Source organism: Phodopus roborovskii, unplaced genomic scaffold (genome assembly GCF_943737965.1).
Source record: "Phodopus roborovskii unplaced genomic scaffold, PHOROB, whole genome shotgun sequence".
NCBI lineage: Eukaryota > Metazoa > Chordata > Mammalia > Rodentia > Cricetidae > Phodopus > Phodopus roborovskii.
Window position 1 is genome coordinate 25,273,607 of NW_026126482.1, and position 24,881 is coordinate 25,298,487.

The 24,881-nt window shown below is 39.3% G+C and overlaps 1 protein-coding gene across 3 annotated transcripts in view; it reads right to left on the reverse strand.

Moving 5' to 3' along the window:
* The window catches only part of Fars2 (phenylalanyl-tRNA synthetase 2, mitochondrial), a 415,828-nt gene that overhangs the window by 191,204 nt on the left and 199,743 nt on the right, over positions 1–24,881 (reverse strand). For all 3 annotated transcript variants that reach the window (XM_051194440.1, XM_051194441.1, XM_051194439.1), the window contains one exon: positions 1,589–1,749. In XM_051194440.1, the coding sequence (XP_051050397.1) occupies positions 1,589–1,749 (161 nt within the window). The remainder of the gene's footprint in view (positions 1–1,588; positions 1,750–24,881) is intronic.

Here is a 24,881-nt window from a genome sequence, read left to right on the forward strand (position 1 = left end):
ATATGCCCACCAATGCTACAGTGCAAAAATGTCATAGGAGTACCTAACAATATTTGATTAGATTTAAGGCCTGCTCTACAAGATGGAACTCTTATTTGGCATTGGTATTAAAGTAAAAAACCTGTGGCTAGAAAGGACATCGGACCTAGGAAACAACTTACAACTTCTCCACTAAAAGTAACACTATTAAAATAATTCCTAATAACTTATTATTATACCCACATATTAGTATATCTATCTTAAAAACCTCATCAGAGAATCTTTTTTTTTTTTTTCCAATAGATGGTGACCTACAACTATACAAGGTGAAGAAAATAAAATGGTAGAGTGCTCAGACCTAAATGGGACTCTTCTCCTTCCAAGTATCACAGGGATCATTGCAAAAGAAGATATGGGAAGATTGTAAAAACCATAGGCAGTGAATGAGTACAACAAATCAATGCCCCCAGGACACAACAGGGCAGTTGCACATACAAACTCTCAGAAATTGTGACAAGACCAATACATGTTCAAGCCAGACAATATCCCAGTATAGAGAGGGGGACTAATTATGAAGTTCCTAGCTAAGAAGTTATTGATAGAGAGTTTCATGAAGAAGGAGAGTTAGCTTTCTTCAAGGCTATGGCACCTAGTGGATGAACTATAACAAACACACGATGGCCACAAAAGCAGCACTAATTTGACCATTTTATTTTATTTACATTTTATTTTTTTTAAATGAGAACACAAAGTTGGGTGGATATAGAATAAATGAGTGGGTCTGGAAGGAATTGGGAGAGGAGGTGAATATGATCAATATACAATGTAAGAAATGTTCAAAGAATTAATTAAAATGTGTTTTAAATCTAGTTTCGAAGGAAGAGTTTATTTTGGTTTAAAGTTCCAGGGGGATATAGCCCATCAGGAAAGAAATAGCAGAAAAAGCAAGAGATAATCAGCAAGTCTGTGGTCAGCAAGGGGAGAATATGGGTACTTGTGACACTCCCTTCAGACAGGACTCTAGCTCTTGAATGGCACTGTATACAAGTAGGTTGAGTTTTCTGATCTTGACCTGTGTCTTAGTTGGGGCTTCTATTGCTGTGATGAGTCACTATAACAACAGAAACTCTTACAAAGAAAAACATTTAATTCAGGCTGACTTAGAGTTTCAGAGGTCCATTATCTTCCTGGCAGCACAAAGACAGACATGGTGCTGGAGAAGGAGCTAAGAGTTCAATATTTTGATCCTCAGGCAGCAGAAGCAACCGTGTCATTGGGTGTGGCTTGAGCATATGAGACTTCAAAGCCTGGCTCCATAGTAAAACACTTCCTCCAACAAGGTCATACCTCCTAATAGTGTCACTTCCTATAGGCCAAGCACTTAAACATAGGTATGGGGGCCATACTTATTCAAATCACCACAACTTAAAGAAATGCCCACATATTTTTTTTCTATGATGACTTTAAAACTCATAAAATTGACAGTCAAGATTGTCACTCTGATTTTTAAAATATTATTAAAAAATTCACCAGTTTTCAAGTAAAAGGCCCTCCTATATTTTGATGACCACTTTTATCAACATTATCCTAATTCTTACAATCATCCTACCTGAAACTTGACCCTCTGATTGATGTCTGACAGGTGGAACTGCTTCAGGAAGCGCTCGTCCTCACTCCAGAAGAGGCGGATGTCAGGGATATCGTAGAGGATCATAGCCAGTCTTTCTAACCCCAGGCCAAAAGCCCAGCCAATTCGATCTTGAGCACCAGCTGTGATTAGGAACAAAGCAAAATGTCGTTTAGGGAAGCATCAAGATCACATGGATGTCTGGTGTCCTCTGATCAAGACTGGCAATGCCTCTGAGTGGCAGGGCTGACTGATCTAACACAATGTTCAGTCTTTGTCCTTCATGTCCACTTATATCCCTCTGGAAACTCTCCGGAATCATACCGACTGGAGCAGCTCTTTAACTTCTTAATAAATCCAACTGGGATTTATTCCCATTTCTCCTCCCTTCTTCCCCCGCTGTGCTGTGTATGTCGTGCACATTTGGGTACATTTCTGTATGAAGGTGCATGTATTTGTGTTGAGGCCAGAGATCAACAACAGGCACGTTTTTTAGTCTCTTTTGTACCTCACTTTGTAAAGATTGGTTTGTTTTTATTTTATGTGTGTGGCTGTTGTACCTTCATGTATCTCTGTGTACCACATGCTCACAGTACTCGCAGAGGTCAAGAGAGAGTACTAGATCCTCTGGAACTGGAGCTCCAGATGGTTGTGAGCTGCCAGATAGGTGCTGGGAACTGAACCTGGGTTCTTTGCAGGATTAAAAGTGTCTTAACAATTGCCAGCATCTATAATTTATTTTGGAGATAGGGTCTCTTAATAAACCAGAAACTCACTGACTCAGTGAGACTGGCTGGTGAGCAAGCTCCAGAGATCCTCCTATCTTCATATTCCCAGCATTGGGATGACAGGCATTCACTGTCACGCCTGGTCTTTTAATTGGATGCAGGGCAATCCAAAGTCAGGTCCTCGTGATGGTATATTAAGTATGTTACCTACTGAGTCATTGCCCCAGCTCCGAGTCTAAGCCCTGGCTCCTGCCTGAGAATTAGGATCCTCTATAATCTGTGTCTTCTCTGATTCAAACATGAGTACCCTATATGCAGACCACTTAAGAGAAAGGTAGACAAGATCTCTCCCTAAATAGCTTGCCATACAGATAGAAGTCTTCAAAATGTGTCATGGCAGATGGCTGACATTCAGAAAACAGTATCAGGCCTTTAAGAGTTGGACTCATGCCCCTATCCCTAACCCAAAAGCTATCACCAATTGATAACCACTTACAAATGAAAATTTAGTTTTCTTCAAGGGAATTTTGATGGGGAAACAAACTAAGGGTGGACTGCATGCCAAGCAGTAGGTAGCACAGAAAATTAACACAATGGCATCTTTGTAGGTTCTTTGTCTCGTAACGTTGCATCAAAGTTTATTTTTCATTAATTCTCTCCCTCCCAGCCCCCCCATCGCTCCACCCCCTCACCACAGAGATCCAATGCATATATGCTATGGCTTCTGGTGTTGTGTTTATAGCAGTCCTGAGTATGTGAAAGAGTGGGTCTCCGAGTCTGTATCTGTTCCCTGGGCCTTTTCTTGGGCTCTCTTCCCGTTTGTTCATTTTTATCCTACTCTGATGTGTTTGCTTTTGTTTTTATCATTATCATATCATATCTATTATATTATAATTTCTTAGGAACCTGTTTGTTTTCTAATGATACAGAAAGGGGGTAGATTTAAATGAGAGGGGAGGCAGGGAGGAACTGGGAGGAAGAGGTCAGGGAAACTATAACTAGGCTATATTATATGAAAAAATTCAATAAAAACATCACCTTTAAAAAATACAAATTTTTAGTCCTTCATGATCTAGCTCAAGAATGTAGGGAGAGCAGGCAGGCAGCCTGAAAATGTGTATCCAAAAGCATATATTCCAAATGTAAAGTGTTCTGTTCAGATAATGACACAACCATGAATTTGAAGGCTGTATTTCACATATATGAGGCAGAATAAGAAACGATACAAAGTGCTATGTGGAGGAAGGCATGGACGCTCTTCAACAGCTGGAAAAGCTTATATAAAGAACTCATGAAAGGAACATAATTCCAACTGAACACAAGTGGTCAATAGAGTTCCATGGCAGTCAGAGGTGGCCCCAAGCCCCCACCTCCATGCACATGTCCTAGAGAAAGCCCTCCCTGAGTGTGGTGAGGACACATAAGGGTGAGATTTCGGGCCTGTGGTCAGGCCATTTTATGTAAGACTCCATTTCACAGACTAGAGAGAACAGACTTTGTTGGCTATGAGCAGCCATGTGGTCTTTAGAAGCCTCAAGGATCTGCAAGAGGAAATAGGAACCTCATTCCTATAAACCTCAGGAACAAATTACCCCAATACCCTGGGGTGTTGAGAAGTTGGCTTGTGAACTAAACATAAGCTTTCTGCCAATGCCTATCACAACATGATTATTCTCATCATTGTTCTGGCCGAAAGGCTTGAGTGCAGGGCTAGAGAGATGTCTCAGTGGTTAACAGCAAGGATTGATCTTGCTCTAACATTAGGAGACTCTGAAAACTCCAGTCTCCCCAGACATCTGTAATATCTCTCTCTCTCTCTCTCTCTCTCTCTCTCTCTCTCTCTCTCTCACACACACACACACACACAGACACACACATAAACACATACACACACACACACGTGCTATGTTTTTAAAAACTATAAAAGCTTGCTTATGTTGTGACATCCAATCAGCATGGAAGGTTTCAAGATCGAGCATGGGTTACTGAGATGTAATAAATTTCATCTTTAAAACACTTTGTTTTGGTCCCATCTAGATTTATATTTGAAATACACTCAGCACTCTATCATGGTTCATTAAATTATTAAGACAATACCAGCAATGCCTGTTAGGGATGCTGGTTACCAAACATAGTCTTCTTACAGGAGGCTTCAGGAAATAAATAGATCTCAGATCTAAGAAAATTCCTATGAGTCTTATGAACAGAAAAGGCTTCCTCCAGAACAACTGGGCTGTTTTTAACTTTGAGGATGCCATGAATTACATAATGGATCATAATAACTCACTTTTTATTTCAGCCCTGTGGAAACTCAGAGCCAAATATGTACATACACTAAACAATTTAAAAAAAAAATGCCCCGGATTTAAGTCTATGTAACCCCTACCCCAGTTTTATTTTTATATCCTGATTTCCATGCTGCCCTGATTATTTCAAATATTTATTTTTACCCTCTCCTATGTATTTTATATGGTGATTCAAATTATTTGTGGAAGAGAACAAGCCATAAATAAACAACACTGCAAACCACTCTCAGCTCAAGTGGGACACTCTTCAGCTCTTTCGTCATACTTGGCTGTAACTGATTGACAGGTGTTCAAAGACAGACAGAACTTACAGAAGGATATTTCCCTTTGTTCTAGAACCATATAGACTTCAGGAAGCCAGAGTTACCAGATGAGGAAACTCAATGCTCGTGATGAGAGGTACCCAAGCATCCTAATGAATGCCATTCCACAATGACTGAATATCCTGTGAAGGAAAGTTCATGTTTTCCTTGTTGCTGAACATCTTTATAAGAAGGCACCAGTCACTGAAAGGGGGGGGTGGGGTGGGAGAGTCCAGAGGAGAGAAAGTTAAGGTAGTAGAATGTAGGCAACAGAAAAGAGTTAGAATCACTGAGTTAGAATCACTGAGAAAGTAGAGAAACAAAATTGATCTTATAGTTTAGGTGATTCTAACCCATAGATGTGCCTATGAGGTGGCTGGCCCCCCAGGCCATTGCCTCTACAGCTATTGAGGAGGGATTGGAAAATACTAGCTAGTACCTATTAAAAGATCCTACTTAATGAGCAGATTTGCCCCCAGAGATTGCAACCTCAAAACAAAGATTGTAGAACTAAAACTAAAATTTAAAGTAAAATAAGATTCTGGGGTAGGGGAGGCTAGAAAAACAGTCCAATAGCCACACTGAACAGTGAGAGACTGCTCTCTTCTTTCCTCAGAAGCTGAAAGGTACTTTCCTCTTTCATTTACAGTTCTTCATCATGGCTTACTTAACCCTTGGGAGGCAGAATAAAATCTTCTCTTCATTAGGGATACAATTTAATTCTAAAGAGATGGCTCAGTGGGACATGTGCTGATTTCTCAGAGGATGTGAATTCGGATCTCAGGACCCACACACAGCAGTTCACATCATCTATAACTACAGCTCCAGAAGAGCCAGTGCCCTCTCCTGCCTCTATGGACACCTTTACTCACATTCATCTGGCAGCCATGTAGTCACACGCATATACACTAGTAAAAATAGATCTTTCAAAAACTACAACTGCTGAAGCTTTCTTGGTCTCCTTTTATAGTTTTGCATCCTTAGACCTTGCCATGTTAACAAATGCCAGTATGCATCCTTCGCTCTTATAAAAAAGTGAAGGAATTCCCAGAAGATAATTTTTTCAGCAGTTACAACACAAAGATTCATTAAAACTAAAGATAATAGAGTTTTAAAGTAAAGTAAAATTTCAGAATGGCATGCTAGGAAAAAAAAAAGACAGAGATTAATATCCCTTATGAACACAGATGCATAAATCCTCAACAAATTACTAGAAACCAAATTCAGCAGCATATTAAAAGGATTACACACTATGATCAAGTGGGATTTGTGCAGGAATACATGCAAGGGAAATTCAAAATATAAGACCCAATGAAAGTAATATAGCAAGCTAGTAGACAAAGGGGGAAAACACACACCATTATCATAATTAATGCCAAAAAAGAATTTGATAAAGTGCAACATGCTTTCATGATTAAGTAAATTTTCAATAATTAGAACACAATGGAATTTCCTCCACACAGCCAACATCATAATGAGTGGTGAAAAACCGAGAAGGGTATTAGATACCCCCATTTCTATTCAATACTACTGACAGTTCCAAACAGAAAAATTAGGCAAGACAAGAGATAAACGATACCTATTTGGAAATTACAAAATATAATTATCTTTATTTGTAGATGATACAATTTTTTTTATAGAAAACTTTACTGGGTTCATGAAAAAAATATGAACAAATTCAGAAAAGTTGACTAATACATGCAAAAATAATATATAATCAAATTTCAAAAAGCAACTACACATCCAAATATCAATAATGAACAACTTTAATTTAAGAAAAAAATATTGCATTTAACAGAGTGTCAGAAAAAATAAACAAAGTAGAGCTTGGCAAAACACTCCCTTTACTTGCTGAGCCATCTTGTCTGCCCCCCACCTGACACTTTACTCAAAACTTAAAATAGGTTGGAAATCTATTTAAGGCTTGAAAGTTTAAAACTCTTTTTTAAAAAATAGGGGGGAAAACCACCCCTTGCCTGCAAAAGTTCAGGCAACCAGAGAAACAAGCTGAGTTTCATCAACATTTAGATGGTCAGCGCAAACACAGACAACCCTATTGAAGAGGGGGCAAATATTTGCACAAACTCCCCAATACACAAGTGGCCAACATTTCACCCATACTGTCCTGATTTTATGCTTCACAATGAAGCCATGGAAACAGCCAGGTTGGTATCTAGGCTGGAACTCACATCTATGGACAGCTCAAGTACATATCTAGTAGCTGGCTCCCCAGATTCATGTTGAAACATGAACTTAGAGGAGCTGCCTAAGGTCTTTCCAAACACTTGAAAACTTTATTCTGTGCGCTTTCTATTTTGGCAGTGTTTCTTTTCAGACTGACTTGGACATAGTCTATGAAAGCTAGCAAAACAGCTTACAGAAGGAGGCCCTCAGACATACCAGGAGACTTCAGTGTTGGGATTGGCTACTCCAAAAATGGTCTTTATGTTGGATCTGACCTGAGCGTATACACAGAATTCATCCTGGTTGAGCTAACAGGACTAATGCTTAGCAATGGCACTGTAGAAAAGCTTTTGACTCCCTGCCATCATAGGCATTGCCCAGGAGAAACAGTGCACACAGAGGAAGGCCTATGCAGGATATCAACTCCAATTTCTCTTTCTACCTAGGATGTGATTCTTGGCCTACTGCTTTCAGGTACACTGCTTCAATTGTTTCCTCTGGGACAGGCCACTGGATGATTGACTTCTCCAGCTGAGCCTCAAGATCGATCTCCAGCCTGAAAATGTTTTCTAGCTGTGTACATATCCTTAGCCCCACACATGTCTGTCAATACGTCCTTCATATGATCCAAAGGCAGACTTTTCCCTGAAACTTTCTCATGGCTGGGACTAGACTGTGGACTGGCCATGAAAAGAGTTTTTCTTAGTATGCTCGGCACTGAGCATGACTCACAGTGCACAACACCATCACCTACGTCATGGAACTCACACTGGCCCAGGCCCTTTCTTTAGTGGCTCCACGATTTGGCTTTCTGTACCTGAAGAAATAGAAGTTTCTGGAGCACATGCCAATCAACAGCACACAAAGTGATTGCCAGAGAGATTCCCCTCCATAGACATCTTCAATTTCCCCAAGGGACTTCAAACACAGGTATTTTCACCCTTTTGAAATCCTTTAGAATTGAATCCAGGTGTAGTATGGTTAGCCTTCCCAGTAGCTAGCCTGCTCTGTGCAATGGCCATAAAAGTATAGAAATCTGCTGTAACACCCACAGGCTAGAGGTTCACCTTGGGTAAAGAACATTGACTAGACTGTACCAACCAGCAAGTAGAGGAAGCAACAAGTTGGTAGGTGGGTGGATTCCAGTGTATTGAGAAGAAAGCAGGTAAGCACAGAGTCTGGTCACCACAAAAGAGCCTCAGTCCTCACATTTAATCTGTCTTTGAAATGAATAATGATGAGCTATGTCTTATACCACCATTAGGTTTTCCTTCTCATTGAAGATATATAAAAACCTTAGATTATCAGCAATAGGGAGAGAAATGTAGAAAGCTATTTGGTCTTGACAGGTAGAAAGGGTAATTTCAATGAATAGACTTCTTTCTGAATCTGTCTCCAAGGACAGCAAATATCAGCTATCTGCTTTCATCTGAGTCTCAGATTGCCCTTTCCAAACTCCAAGTATCATTCATTGATTGATGTGCAGAGCTAGAGGCCAAGTATCAATGACACTAGACATGGAGCTTTGAGTATTAAAAATATTATGAACTTTCAGTGTAAATAGCAATGAAAGTAGATCAAGGCCTATTAAGGAAATTTTGGAAATAAAAAAGAGGGGAGGGAGAGAGTAAGGGAGGGAGAGAGGGAGAGAAGGAGGAAGGAAGGACATAGAAAGAAACCAAAGAATATTACAGAGATTCATCACAAAAGTATTAAGACTATTAAATTAATAGATACATCATTGGGCATTCCTGACAGGGAAAAGAAGAGTCTTGAATCACACAGTGCCAAGGACACCCCAAGAGGACAGCTATGTGATTTACTCTAGCTGTTTTCTTCAATATATACCACAACATAAAAGTACAACCCCCTAGGAATGATGAAGACTCCTTTCCCTGTGGAGTGAAGTGGTCTTACTATCTCAGTCAGGAAAGGTGTTAACACTGCCACACCTAGTAACAAACTCCCATAAGGAAGAGGACACACAAGCCAGGCCTTCATGATGTGCTCAATGTGAAGGTACAAGAAATCTAGTGAGATCAACAAGAAAGTGACATTAAAAGTTAAAAAAAAAAAATCCTAATTTCATAAAATGTAATCATTCTCCAATGGACAGAACAGCAAAGGGGCTTGGAGCCTAAGCACTATAGTCTGAGAACCAGAAACAGTGTTTTTGGTTACAGTTTCACAGAGCTCACATGTAACATTTATCCTTCTGGGGCACACCAAAGTATACAATCTATAGAAATGCAAACATATTCTATAAAGACAGACACCAACTTCCCTCGGGCAAAAGAGGCTGGCAGGAGCCATATCAGCCATCACTTTATATATTCTATTTATTTGGTAGATCCCCATGTCAGTGATAATAATACAAATTTATATTGATACTTACTGACATATCTGTAACTATCCATTGCTTACTATAGTAACCACTGATTGGCTACACACAGCCAATCTCTAGCCCTTGACATTTGTTGTATATTTTCTAAACAGGAGATGAAGATTTCATATTGCACAACACTCTCACCTAATTTGAAATCTACGTTGCATTTTTGTGTCTCAGTCATCATCCCATAGCATTTTTGCCTTTTGGTTGAGGATTATACATTATCCTCACAAAGCATGCACAGCCTCTGTTCATGTAGAAACACTCCAACCTTCCCATGTTTGACATGATTCTGACAAGACATGAGGACCCAAACTCAGTTGTTCTGCACAGTACCTGCATGCAGGAATGTCTGGTAGGCTTTTGTGACTGAATGCAGGTTCTGGAACCCAGCAGAAACCTACAAGTGACATTGCTCCTTCTCCATGCATTAAGCTGAAACTCATGTGACCCATCTCTCAGGTTATTATTTATAGCATTTACTTTCCTGCATTTAAAAAAACTACTTCTACCACTTTGTGGTTCATGAGCTGCAGATCTGTTGATCCTGAGTTCTTTAGTTCCTTACTAAAGAACACATGTTTAAGTGAACATGTGCTCATCTGGGCTCACATGGCTGCTGTTGGCTGTCTACTGCTGGGGCACTTTGCCTCTTTCACATCACCCAGCAAGCCAGTTTGGGTGTGTGCACATATGATCGCAGGCTTCTACTTGCATCAGGAGAATAAATCCTGGCATGCAAATAATCTGCATGTGCCTTTTTGCTGTTGACCTCACTGACTAAGGCCATAGGGCCCAGCCCTATTTCCACGAGGAATGGAAAAAGACTGTCAACTCAGTCATTATCAAACCTGTAGGAAGAAAAGTTAGTGTCTTAATATGTAAAGTATATGTAAATGCTTTATGCTAATATTCATGTATCCTTTCAGCAGATATTTATTATGATTTGTTTTTGTAAAAAAAAAAAAAAACAAAGAACCAATGTGGTAGATGCTTTCTGATTAGCAATACCAAATAAGATTAAAAAAAATAATTACTTGGTATGATAAATCAGAAAATAAGATCTCATTAAATCCCATATCATTATGCGAAGTGACTGTTATCAGCTCTATTTCCTAATAGATGAGAAAGCCTCAGTTTAAAGGGCTTTACTAATTTGCTCAGGGTTATACAACTATCTGGAAATGCTTCTGGTTGTAAGCATAAAAAAATCCAAATGAAATTTAACATGCATCATTGACACTTGACTTCCACAAGGATTCTGGAGGGGGTCATTTCCTGGTTTGGTAAAACAGCTCTAGGATGTCATGGATGATCCTTGCTCCTTTTATCTTCCTGTCCTGCTCTCAGGAATGATTGCTATGAGTACTGCTGTAATTATCTGGTACTGCACAGAGAAAGAAAGCATCCCTAACACTTCTTACTTCTTAAAACCACCCCCCTGAGCTACCTTGCTAGGCCACTGAATTTTAAGAGGTGAAAGAAAACATAGCTGCCTGGCTTCTCTAAGTCTAAAGTAGAAATGTCTCTAAGGAGAGCTGGCACTGAGGTTAGATGGCCATCACTTAGTAAGTGCCAGATCTCAGATGGGAATCGGGAGCATGGTGCTTGAGAGCTCATGCCCCCAAGGGATACATGCTTTCAAAGCAAAGAGACAAAGAGCCCTTACTCCTATGAATGCTAAAAATGGCCTTCTTTGGAGCTGCAGAGGAAGAAGGAGTTACTTTAAAATAGCCTGAACAAGTCTGTTTGAAAAAGTATATCATAAATGTTCTTAAATGACTGCAGGGTGTTGAAGGTAAGATCAACAACCAGAAACAAAAATAAGGCAGACAAATGGAGGCAGAAGCATGGCATTGGGCCAGGCTGTGGCCAAACTGGACACAGAACAATGCAGGAAAATTCAGAGCTTTAAAAAAAACATGAGGATATCATACAAAATGTCTCTGTCAGCTTTTATTAAAAGCTAAATATACTGATATTCAAGTCACCAAACAAGAGCTCAAATCTCACCTCTTAACGCCTCCCTCAGATAGTCCCAAAAATACAATGCTTACATCTTTTCAGCCGATTTCCTTCAAATTCATTGTAAAATCCTAAATTTCAAAAGGATTAAATGATTTTAAAATAACATTTTGCAATAGTAAAATTCAGCCTCCTTATAGTTTTAATAACTGTTTAACTGGTTTATAGTTTAATACTAAAAACATATTTCCCTTTTTTTTTTGATAGATACTGTGATTTATTTACTGTTCATTTGTTTCTTTGTGGCCAGGATCTCACTAAGTAGCCCAAGCTGGCACTGAACTCTTGCCTCTTGCCTCCCCCATTAAATGCTGGGATTACATGATTGTGCTACCTTGTGACTTCAAATGAAGTGTGACTTTTTATTGTTGTTGTTTTGTTTTGAGACATGGTCTCATGCAGCCCATGCTGGCCTCAAAATGTGCAGCCAAGGATGACCTCAAAACTTTTGATGCTCCTGTTTGTGACTTCCCAGCACTGAGATTATAGGAATGGGCCACCTGGTTTTATATGGTTCTAGGAACCGAGTCCAGAGTGTCAAGCTTACTAGGCAAGCAGTGTGCAAACTGAGCTGGACTACCAGCCCATTTTCTTGTTTTGAGATAGCACAGGTTATCCCGGAACTATGTAATCCCAGCTTATCTCTGATTCCTAGCAACCATCCTGCATCAGCCTCCCAAGTGTTAGGATGACAAGCATGAACCACCACAACAATGAGAGCCAGTTTTCATGCTATTACTTATTGTATTTTGTTTTAAATTGCTTAAACTGCATACAGATACATAAGTAATAATAAACTCTTCCAAATTTGCAGGTGGTCCTCAAAGAAAGCAGGTAATACTTAAAGAGCACCAAAGTGATCATCAATTTTCACTTCCAGGTAAATGTGGAATCTTTATATGCTGCTTTTCATAAGGTGAGTCACACCCATAAAAGGTGCTTGAGAAAACCTCCAAGCCTGCTGCACACACTTGCCAGTGCTGGGGAATGCTTCCACTCACACCAAATGCCACCATTAGATTTCTTTATTAACAAGAGTTACCAAAACAAGGCCACAAACAGAAAACAAAGTAGAAATTAGTGAATTCACTGTAAAAAGTCTTTAAAGACTACAGCAGAAATGAAATGAGGTTCAGGAAATCCCCTAGGCAAAAATTACCAGGACACTGATTTTAGGATCCCTGTCTTGGAGAGCAGGACAAACATAGTCTTTCTACAGATAAAACAGCCACTTATTGCCAGCTGACATTTACCAGAGGCATCAAGTCCCACCTGGGAGGGTCATCTGACCCAGGCCTTTGCTGACCAACAAAGATAAGCCTGGGTGCTACCAGGTATAAAACACGACACAGAGCCTAAATAGAAAATACATACACGTGAAGGATTATCACCTATTCATTAGTCCACCTAATGTGTGTGTATCAGAACCCACCCAGCCACATACATGCATGTTATACACAAATATACATATTAAGAAGAAGAATGTCTATACCTTTATGGGCGTGGAAGACATGAAAACATACTAATGTCCCTTTCAAACATTTTAACCCATAGCTAGAATCCCTAAAGTATAAAATTAGCTGCCTTGTCCCTTTCTCTCCAAAAAGAAATGACAGTTGTTTTCATCTCTCCACCAGAGAAACAATGTTCCAAAATAAAAGTTAACAGTGCTCTATTTCTTGTGACACTGTTGTAATTTTTTTAACTGGGAAAGGGACTTAATTTAGAGTAAGTAATGCCACTGCCACTTAAGTCTATGAATGATGAAAGGAATGTCAGCTGTTCTAATTCCATAATTCCCAAGCAGTGACAATTAATGAAACACTCTTTACTAGTGGGAGTTGTTTTAAGCAGCAGATAAAGGAGTCACTGAGCCTTTTAAGATTTATTCTCATAACCAAATTGCATATCTCTTCATCATTATCCAAAATATAATTAAAAGATGACATTTAAAAACAAACCTTAAAAAAAAAAAAAAAATCAAACTGCTTCCCACTCCCAGCGGAAAAGTGAGTGAGAAACAAGGCTTGTCTTCCAGGAGGGCTGGGAGGAACTGCACAGCAAATCCTATCTTGATCTTAGTCTCCCCATGTGCTACAGCTGTCACCCTGGGCATCAGTCTTACTTGTCAATACGGGAAATGTTAGATTGTGTCATTGAATGCTATTGGACAGATATTAATTGTGCTGTTTCACTGCTGAAGAAATATTCGTTGACCTTTCCCAACAGAAAACAAATCAATAGAAAGAGTCTTATGAAAACTGTTTCCTCCCTGGGTTTGCTCCAGAACTTGGAAATTTACTGAGTTACGTATTTGTTAGACCATCTGCTTCATAAGCATCTACACCAAGAGAAAAGGTGTCCTTTCATGTTAGCCCAAACACAAAATCCAGAAATGGCTACAATTCTTTGACTTTCATCATGCTAATTATCAAAAGACAAAATTTCTGAGCACAAGAGGAACAGTTTGACACCATCCACCCCATATATCTAAGGACAACTGTACGAATGTGCCTCCTTTCAATATTAACTCTCTGGAGTCTATCAAACAGTTTGCAGCACACACTCAGAACTTTTCCCATGCTCACATAGCATCATATGTGCAAGAAAATCTAGAACTTTCTGTAGTTCCCATGAAACAGGCCTCAACTATAAGTCTGCTCTGTGTGTGGAGCTCAGTGGCCTCCTGATGCCTCTCTTCTACACAGAAGCTTTGGCCCCAGCCAGGGACTACATGTCTTCTTTTGGACCCTCTCTTCCATGTGGTCTCCCTTTGTGAACATCTGGTGGGATGTCCAACAGAACACTGTCTTGTTGTAGGTATCACAGTGGTTTCAAAGACGTACTTATAGAAAGTGTTAAATGGAACACTTGCTGGCATCACTAGGAGCTCCACAGTCTAGGCAACATAGACACTGGGGACATATGTTAGATTTCCAACATCACAACAATGGTCCAGATAACCTATATGAAGGCTTATTCTGGTTCATGGTTTCAGAGGTTTAGGTCTGTCATCATTTGCATCTCTGAGGGTGCACAGTATAAAACTGCTTCCTTGTGTCTAGGAAGCAAAAGAGAGAGGCAGGAATCCCATAGTCCCTCCCATTCAGGGAAATGTTCTCAATGGCCAGCTACAGGGCACTATTATCTCAAAACCTCACCATGTCCCACGAGTGAGCCCCAGCGAGCAAGCCTTTGTGGACTATTCAAGATCCAAACCACAGTAAGCAACGATAATTCAGTGAGACTGGCACACTCCCACCTCCATGTGCGTTGTGTAAAAGCTAAACATTCAGGATTCTTTGCCTTCCTCTACCTCCTCAGAAAGAACATAAGGAGCTGCCTCATGAAGATGTAGGGAAAAATTTAATGACACTTGGAAAATTCTAAAGGCCAACAAAGTAGTGCCAAAGGCCATCAGGAGGTGGAGGGTGTGTGTCTGTGCTGTATTAAAGACTTGAATGGGTTGTGGCTTCATGTGCTCCAAACAGAAAGCAGCTCTCAACTGCAGGCAGTTGCACCCTCCCCTTCCCTCCTCTCCATTCCAAAAGGCCTCGCTGAGTTCCCATTCCCTTCCTGCTTCCTCTGTCCCCAGCTTTCCCTGTCATGCCTCCTGGTATCATGTAGTCATCCTAACTAGAGTAGCACAAACTAAACGAAGTAGACAAGACAGGAAAGTAGAAATATTTCAAGTTAATGGGTTCTAATTCTCTGACTGCATTCCTTTTCCTTCTAATGATAAATCTTAAAATTTTATCCATTTCATCAAGTCACTCTCCACAAACAAATCCAACATATCTTTTATTCATGGATATGGAATATAAGAAGGAAAACAGATGGGAGGGGGAACTTAAAAGGACATTGGATAAAAATAAGATATCAGTTGGCAAAGCCAAAAAACACACTCCTGACAATCTAAGCACATGAAACTTCTATAATAATATGTGCTAACCAGGCAGATCAAATCAGCAAAATGTACTCTGTTGGAACACAATGCCAATTGTCCCTTTCACCAGCTAACATGGTCAAATCACACTAAGACCAATGCTAAGAGTAAATGCTACTTGAAATGCATACCTTCATTCTCCCTCCCAGATATAAGGGAAGCTATAGCTCCTTGTTCCCTTTGCACACACCCCAAATTCATGCTCTGCAGGTTTGTTATTGATCTCTAAGCAAACAAAGGTTTGTTACTTGGAGATCATCCAGTTCTTCCTTTCCTTGCTGTAGGGACCTTGGTGGTCACACGTTTCAGATGTTATAACTATGTTATGACTATGATGGAAAATTCCACAATCATCTGAGTGAAAAGTAAACATCCAGTGAATTAAGTCATTCAGATTTAAGATATGCAGTTAGTGCATCGATGACCTAACCTATCCTGACTATAAGTCAGGCTTCAGATTCTGGTGAATGGAGGATTCTGAAGTCACTGAAGGGTGGCAAAACCTCAGAATGGTACACATTATTAATACAATGCCATTTTATCATTTACAAATAATCTTGATAACTCAGTATAAACCTTTTACTTAGACTGTTGAGATTTACAGAAACATAGCCACTTATAAATAGTTATGAAGAAGATGACATTCCTAAACTGTAAAGATGCATTAAGTAAGCATTTGGCTAAAACGTAAGAAATGAAATCCCTGAAAGTCTAAAAAGCAATGCAATGAAATAGGCTACCCAGAGAGGCTGCTGAATCATGACTTCTAGAAGTTTGTATAATAAAGACTGACAACACAGTCTTGAACTTTAGTTAGCCCCTTAGCATCTACAGGTCTTGGTCAGAATGCCCAGGAAAGCTTTTCAAACTTTATAATTCTTTGTTCTGGCAGTAGCTTTCTGTATCAGGGTGTAAATAAAGGAACACTGGGTGTGCTTTCACACAACAGCAACAGTGTGCATGGCCTATGGAAAGAGTGCACAAGGATCACTAGGATACAATGAAGGATGCAGATTGTCTTCGGTGGAGTCCTATTGCTGAGAAGGGACACCATGGCCACAGCAACTCTTCCAAAGGAAAACATTTAACTAGGATGGCTCACAGGTTCAGAGGTTTAGTCTATTATCATCAGGGTGGGAAGCATGGCTGCATGCAGGCAGACATGGTGCGAAAAAGGAAGCTGAGAGTTCTACATCTGGATTGACAGGCAGCAGGAAAGCAAGCAGGCCTGGCTTGAACTGAAACCTCAAAGTCCACCCCCTGTGACACACTTCTTCAAAACAAGCCACACCTCCTAATAGTGCCACCACCTATGGGCCTGCAGGGGCCATTTTCATTCAAACCACTACACAGAGTTTCTGCTTCATTATTCCCAAGATCATAGGCTGAAGGATATCCAAATTTGTTTGGTTATGTTTTGGTTGGCAAGGTTATTGCCATGCATTGAACATGGCTTCTCACCGTCAGTGTCAACTATCAACTGTTATTCCAGATACCAAAGGTCACCAAATAACAATGCAAACAGATCTTCACTGCCACCAAAAACCCAAATCTTAAATAAAATAAAATCTCAAGAGAAACCTCTGGAACTACTTTCAGCCTCTAGGACTTGGTCATTTCTGAAATTAGAATCTAGAAAAATTCAAGAGAAACAAGCAAAACTGAAAAATAAAAGTGTTGTACAGGAACAGGAAAGACTTCTGAGAACTCCCGCACGTATGAGAAAAGCTTTCCAGAACCACATTAATTCTGGCTTTATCCAGTATTAGGCAGGAACAGGGATGGTTCTTGATGTTAAATCTGTCCAAAGAAGCCTGATCCTGATTTGAGTGTAGCAGCCAAATCCATCATTCAGTGGCCAATCAAAATCCAACAGGATGTCCAAAATATTCCAATTCACTAATATACATACATATTGATATTCTCATTTTCCATTGTAATAAATTTGTCATGATTTTAAATCAATATTTTACTTCTTTGGGGAATGTATTTCTTTGAAAACTCACTTCTATGTGTTATCTAGTCTCAGAAACTCCAAGGGTAATTTGAAATTATAGTTCCATCATTTTTTACTCAACAGGATTGGCAAAAACTTCAGAGTGACAATGAAAAACATTATCAGGAAGGCAAATTAAACAGGACTCTCATATATTGCTGCCTGTGTAAGGAGGGGGATGTAGGAGGCCGCATTCCCATCTGTAACATATTCTCAGAAGTGGTAATGTCAACTGAATGTGTATGATATTATTCTCTGTATTAGGGGAAATGTTTCACATTTTCTCCCAATGCTGAGATTACAGGTGTGAGCTCACACAAAACATAAATAAACAAATATGTATGTGTGAATACATTACACACACACACACACACACACACCAATCAATCCTCAGGGTCCAGGAAGATGGTAAAGGCTAACTTTGCTAACTTGAGTTCACTGAGTTAAACTACCATAACCCCCACACACCCATATGGTAGAGGGAGGATGGAATCAACTCCTGAAAGTTGTCCTTTGACAATCTGTTTTACACACACACACACACACACACACACACACACTTTAAAAATAATCAACTCAGTATGATGTTCTGTCTTTGAACTAGATTTATGATTTTATGATACTCAGGGTCCAGGGTCCTTAGGGTCCAGCAGGAATCTTTGATACAGAATCAAGAGAATAATGCTTGGGGCCAAGAGAGAAAACTATTGTCGACTTTTTCTAAAATTTGCTACTAGCTTGTCATTGTGGGAACTGGCCAGGTCAGGATAGGAATGCAATTTTAAGAAAGTCACCAAAGGTCATAGGCAGAACTGAGCTTGGACAGAACCACCCATTTGTCTACTCAAAACAATATTGGGAAGAGCCTCATTATTCACTTTATCAACACAATTCATCAGTAAGGCTATGTCTGGATCCATCCAATGCAAAATAATGGAATGAACACTACACTGGCACTTAACAACCAGATAATAAAATCTGATAATACAAGAATAACTTATTTACTTTTATATATTGCTATTGCATAGAGTACTGAACTTAGCAACTCATTATTTTTCAGAATACTGGTGAAACAAAAAGAATTCTTGAAACTGGAATACCTTCTTTCTTGGCTTTGTTGGGAATTATGATGGGAGAAACTAGTAGCATTCTTTCTATTCCAAAATCAGGCTTTCCCCCAGAAAATTATTAAAATCATGACCATTTGAAAAATATAGTATTTGCATTAGTTACTTTTCTATTGCTGTGGTAAGATATTATGACTAAGACAATTTACAAAAATCCACTTAATTGGGCTTTTGGTTTCCGGAGGTTGAGAGCATGATGACAGACCAAGGGCATTGAGGCAGGACAGATGAGAGCACATATCTCCAACCACAAGCAGGAGGCACTGGAACAGGCATGAAACTTTTAAAACCTCAAAGCATACTTTCAGAGACTCACCTCCTCCTAATCTGTCCCAAGCAGTTCCACCAACTAGGGACCAAATACTCAATCAATGAGCCTATGACAGCCATTTTCATCCAAATAATCTTACTGTACCACCTGGCCCCAGTAGGCTCATGACCACATCACAATGCAAGATGAACTTAATCCACTTCCCACAGTCTTTCTGTGTCAACACTATTTAAGAGTTCAACATTTAAATCTCTTCTAAGACTCAAGGAAATGTCAACTGTATCCCTTGTAAATTTAATAAGCAGATTACGGCAGATTACAGACTTTTAATATACAGTGTTACAAATATACATTACCATTCCAAAAGCAAGGGATCAGGACATAGTGAGAAAATACTGGATCAAAGGAAGACCAAAGTCCTACAGTGAAAAATCCAAATCTTCTAGGTCTTCCCTGTCTAAGGACTTAGATGGCTCTTCCCTGCCAACTTTGTTGCCTGCAAGATACCTCTTGCTCTGTGGCTGGTTCCACTCACCATGTAGAGTTTTCTTTGGCAGGCATCCATGGTGCTTGCTTTTCCAACAATGCAATTCAGGGTTCGCTTTCGCCACTTCACTCAAAGGCCTCTCAGAGCTTCCATGCAGAGACTCCCCTGACACGTGCCTCATCTCAGCTGCTCCAACTGTAGAGTAATATTCTACAGCATCTTTACTAGTACATCTTTCATGACTCTAGTCTGCGCCACACAGAGAACACAGCTGAGTACAGCTACCAACTGAGGCGAAGACTACACCTCCTGAATCGCATCCGGGATGGTGATGTATTTGCTTTGTTGTGGCTTTTCAGGAGCAGAATACTCCTTGGACCTTTCCCTTTCACCAACTGAAGCTTAGCTGGACAGGGTCTCGCCCTGAGGGCACTCCTCCCTTTACTCTAAAGTGCATCAGGGCCACTCCTTAATGGTATAATACCTTTCGGCACAAACCTTGCTTTTCTCTTTCCAAACTGTACATTTCATTTCTTGCTACTCCATTTGCTTTCTTCATAAGAGCAATTGCTAATAAGCAGGTGACAGAGTCCATATCAGGGTGTTCTGAAATCACATCCACCAAAGAAGTTACCTCATTACTTTCTATATTAGCCTCAGGCAAAGTCCTAGGACAATGACAGAAGGCAGCCACATTTTTTTTTTAAACCCTTCTTTCCTTTTGATGCCTCCTGAGCCTACACAGTCCACAAAGCTCTGAGCACTACTGTCTTGCAAGTTTCTACTACTATGACCCATTAAACTCTGCTTACAGCATCTAACTGCTCTTCTAGTAAAAAGTCCCACAATCTTCGACATTCTTCTAAAAAAGCATGTGGTCAGATCTGTCACAGCAACAGCCTACTTCCTGATACCAACTTCTTAGTGACTTTGTATTGCTGAGATAAAACATATGACCAACACAACTTACAGATAAAACAAATAAAAATAAATGAAAAACCAAAACCTCTGCAATGGTGACCAACCCTTTGTAATCTTTCAGCAGGTGGCATACTTCACTGCTTCCTTTCTAGACATGCTTTTCTGAAGAGTTGCCTAAATTCAGTGTTCCAAGTGCTCAGTTCTCATTTGCTCCTTGGTACTATCAAATTTAAGTACCATGTGGCTTCTAGCACAGTGTTGTTTTAAAATTACACAAACTAGCTGCCAAATATAAAGCAGTTCCATCCCTGGAACCTAGCTTCAGGAAGTCCATTGCTTCTGATATGGAGAGCATCCTTCGTTTGGTTTCATTTATACAGGTACAGCTCCTATAGTCAATATGGACTTGTGCAAGATAATATTCATTGTCAACTTGACCATATTTGGAATAACTTAGATGTCATAATTCTGAGCATGTCTGAGATTATTTTCAGAAAGGTAAAACTGAAGAAGGAAGACCCACCCTAAATGTAAACAGCCGTATCCTATGATTCAGGGGCCTAGACTGATTGAAAGGAGAAAAATGAAACACAAGTAAGCCCTGTCCTCTGCTTTTTGGCCTCCCCAGATGTGAAACATCCCTATCTGCACTCTTTTGCTTTCATGGACCATAGTCTCTTAAACAATAACCAAAATAAATCATATTCCCTTAATATGCTTTTTTCAAGTATACTGACACACCATTGAAAAAAGTAAATAATACAAATTACACCGGGAAACTTTAGTTTATTCAAGGCAAGAGCCTGGTTACCATCTGTGCATACCTTTTGAATTGGTTTTCCCATTTTTTTTTTTTAAATATGTACCACATATTCTCAGGAACTACATTTTAGATGTATAATTTTACCATAAAATAGACATTCTGCTTTGGTTAAAAAGTGGTTCAATAAAACATTGTAAGTATTAAAGCAACCCTTAGTAATTCAAAAATCTTCTCAACATTGAGAAAAATTTAAAGTGCTGATGGTACATACATATGCTACAAAATTTCTCATTATTTCAGAACTCTTATTAGGAATTAGATTTCTTAGTAATAGTAAGAAAATCAAGAATAGTTTTTATTAGGAATTATGACTTATGAGTATTAAAATTTTCAGGTAATCATAAAAATATATTCCTTACTATTAACAAAAATGCTATATTTTGAAAAGTTATACTAAAACTGGCAATCTTTGATGGGCTCCATCACAGTCATATACATTAATGAATGTATCTATGGCCCTTCTCTGAGTATGAACCTTCTTCAAACAACCATTTCTATTTCCTACAATGTTCTACCTTTCCTTCTTGATAATCATATAAAATCCTACTGTGTGTGAAACAGTTTCAGATTTGCCCAGCTCGGACTTCTCTGGGCATCACAGACTTACCTACTCTACATTCTTTTTAACACACATTAAATCATATCTAATTATTGTTTCTCCCAAATGCAAAGTTTATTTGCAACACAACTATCCACCAGACACCAAAAACTGAAACCTGAGTGAGTTTTCTCCAAATTCCAACTATAGATCAACAGATCATCATTGGCCCTTTACAACTCTTCATGTATGTTTGCCCACCAGGGATTGCAATGGTTTCAGGCTCGTATCCTAGCCTGTGCTCCAGAGACTGGCACCCCATCATCAACTAGATGTACAAACTTCAAAATTCTCATAATGAACATTCTCCAGTTTAAATAAGTAGAGAGCAAACAGCTTAGAAACAAGACCCAAGGACCTCCATGGCCTTGAACTAGCCATGTTCAAGAGCTCAGCAGCAACATTTGACCAGGCCTCTGAGTCTGGACAGGGCATCTTGAGCACCAGCAAATACCTGATGCATTTCCTCACATTTCTACCATTTATAGGACCTTGTTTTCCTCTCTAGACTGACTCATAATTATTCCCATAGATTCAGTTCAGACAATCCTTTCTAATTCCCTCACATTCCATCCAGCTTCATATACAACACCATCAAGCATGGGCCAGTTTACCCTTCTGACTCTAACACCCTAACTCCAGCATCTCCAGAATGAAATCCTACCACATCTGCTCACACTTATACTTCAAGTTTCTTGCAAAACCTTATATGTAGTAGCAGGCAAATGAATGTTTTAAATATAATGGAATAAGAATAAGAATAAGAAGAAGAAGAAGAAGAAGAAGAAGAAGAAGAAGAAGAAGAAGAAGAAGAAGAAGAAGAAGAAACCATGCACCACTCCTAAATAAATATATCAATGGTTAATTTAAAAATGTGAGGTTGTATTCTAAACAGTGCTCTGGCAGGCTCTCTTTCAATTATACACCTGCAATAATATTGTACCTCTAATTTAAGCTTGAGTACAATAAGTAGATTTAAGTCTTCTAAGAGCTAATCTACCTTAAGAATAAGGAGAAAATGGGTTTAAAATGTAAGTGATGAATACAAATTTAGTGAGTATGTAACAGCACCACAGTAGGTGTCTAGTCACTTAAGTCTTCTGTCTCACCACCTGGCTCATGTGGTTATATCAAGTATCTGTGCTAACCAAAGAACACTTAAAAACTACAGAACATTCACACTACTGAATCTTGTTTGTCAGAATGGCATGGCATAGGACATTCTGTTCCGCCAAAGTTCATGGTGCTATATTATCAGATCTTCCTTGAGCCACATTCTATCTCTAGTCCATGAAGTAGGTGGCAAAGGACATATGTTACTTGTGGTATGAGGCACTTCTATGCAGCTAAGGTGCTTCTTCCCTGACCTAGGACCTGACTGAATGCCACAGTTACAATGTGGAACTTGCCTGCACTGCTAAGTTACCGACTGGTCCCTGCTGACTCATCTAGCATTTTTGAGAGTGGGGCATACGCATTTGTTGTGCTAAGTGACTGGAATTCTGAGAAGTTTGTGTTTTTCCTGCCACAGCAGCTCATGCTTAATTACCCAGACTAACACAGACAGCAAACTAAATTGCATACATAAGGCTGTGCATCTCCAAGTTGAATGCCGTGCCAAATGTAATTAATACCACTCAAGCTACTGAATACAAATCTACTATACAGATATTTTGTTACAATTTTTTTTATTTTAAAATGGTGTGCTGAAGTATACATTAAATTTAAAATGCCACGGGTGTGTAAAATCTGAATAAATTCACAAAATTATCATTGTAGAAACACAGAAAAAAATCAAGTGTTGAATCAGGTTTCACTGACACTCTCCCAAGAGGTGTCCCAAGGGTATTTTATGCCATGAGGAATTCCTGAGTAGGCCTCACCTGTCCTGAGTGAGTACCCCTTTATTTTACTGTCTATCACTTACATCCAGAGCAGCACCACCTACATGCAATAATCACAAAAGTTACTATTATTACTACTGCCAGAAAATACATACCTTTAAGTTTCATAGCTTGCAAATCATTTCATTACCAGATATATTACAATATGGGGACTAACTAATGATGTCTACCATGCCTTTGGTAAGGATCTTCTCGGGTATGCTTGTATTTAGTCTGTACTGGAACCTTTGGGAGGAGTTGGAGATGGTACCAGGTTGAGTTGCACACAGACAGCTAAGTGACTTTGCAAACTGAAATTTTCTTTCCTTTGTGTTTCAGCAAGAATAGTTTTAGCCAACTGGTAGGTGATTCCCAAAGCCCAGACCTTCCAAATTTAAAAATGATAAATTGATACTTTAACACAATTGGCACCAAGCCTCTCAGATAAAACTATGTAATGACCAGTTACTATTATAGATTGTATAGGACTCAGCTATCCATATCTGAGAGGAGCAACCCCCCCATCTCTTTTGTCCCTCTAGCATGCATTTCCTACCATTAGAGGATGTGTACTTGGTTGAGAAGAATTCCAATCACACAGTTGTTTTAATTAGATGGTTACCAGGTTACTTGTGGTTCATTTGAGTTTGGTTGAATATTTTGTGAATTTTCAACACACATAACTATTTTAAAAGTCATAACATATCTGGGACATTCCTAGATTCCCTTTATCTTTTTTTCTCCTGATTTTCTGTTTTCTCCCAATACATTTTATATTTTTGTATGATCACTCTCAAACCTTGTGCCTCATGAGAGCACGCAGATGGCCACATGAAGGGATGCAACAGTACTTTACCATGACTAGTAAACATGTAAAAATTTTTATTTTATGTGTATGTGTTTTGGCTATGTGTAGGACTGTGCACCATGTGCGTTTCTGGGACCTGTGAAGACCATCACATTCAGATTCCATGGAACTTGAGATATAGGAGGTTATGAGCCATGTGAGTAATAAGAAACAGACCTCTGTAAGAGCAGCAAGTGCTAACCACTGTGTCATCTCTCCTGACACTAAATATTTTTTTAATCTAAAAAATTCGTTTTGAGTATTTAGCATGTGTAATAGCAAGTACAGCCTTCCATGCTCTGGCAACCCAGCAGGTCTCTATCCAAGTACTGACTGAGATAACTTACTCCAAGGACTTAGTGTTCATTTTCTGTACTTGAAGGCTGCAAAGGAGTCTGTAATCTCAACTGGGTAAAAAACAGTAGTTACTATGACAATCTCA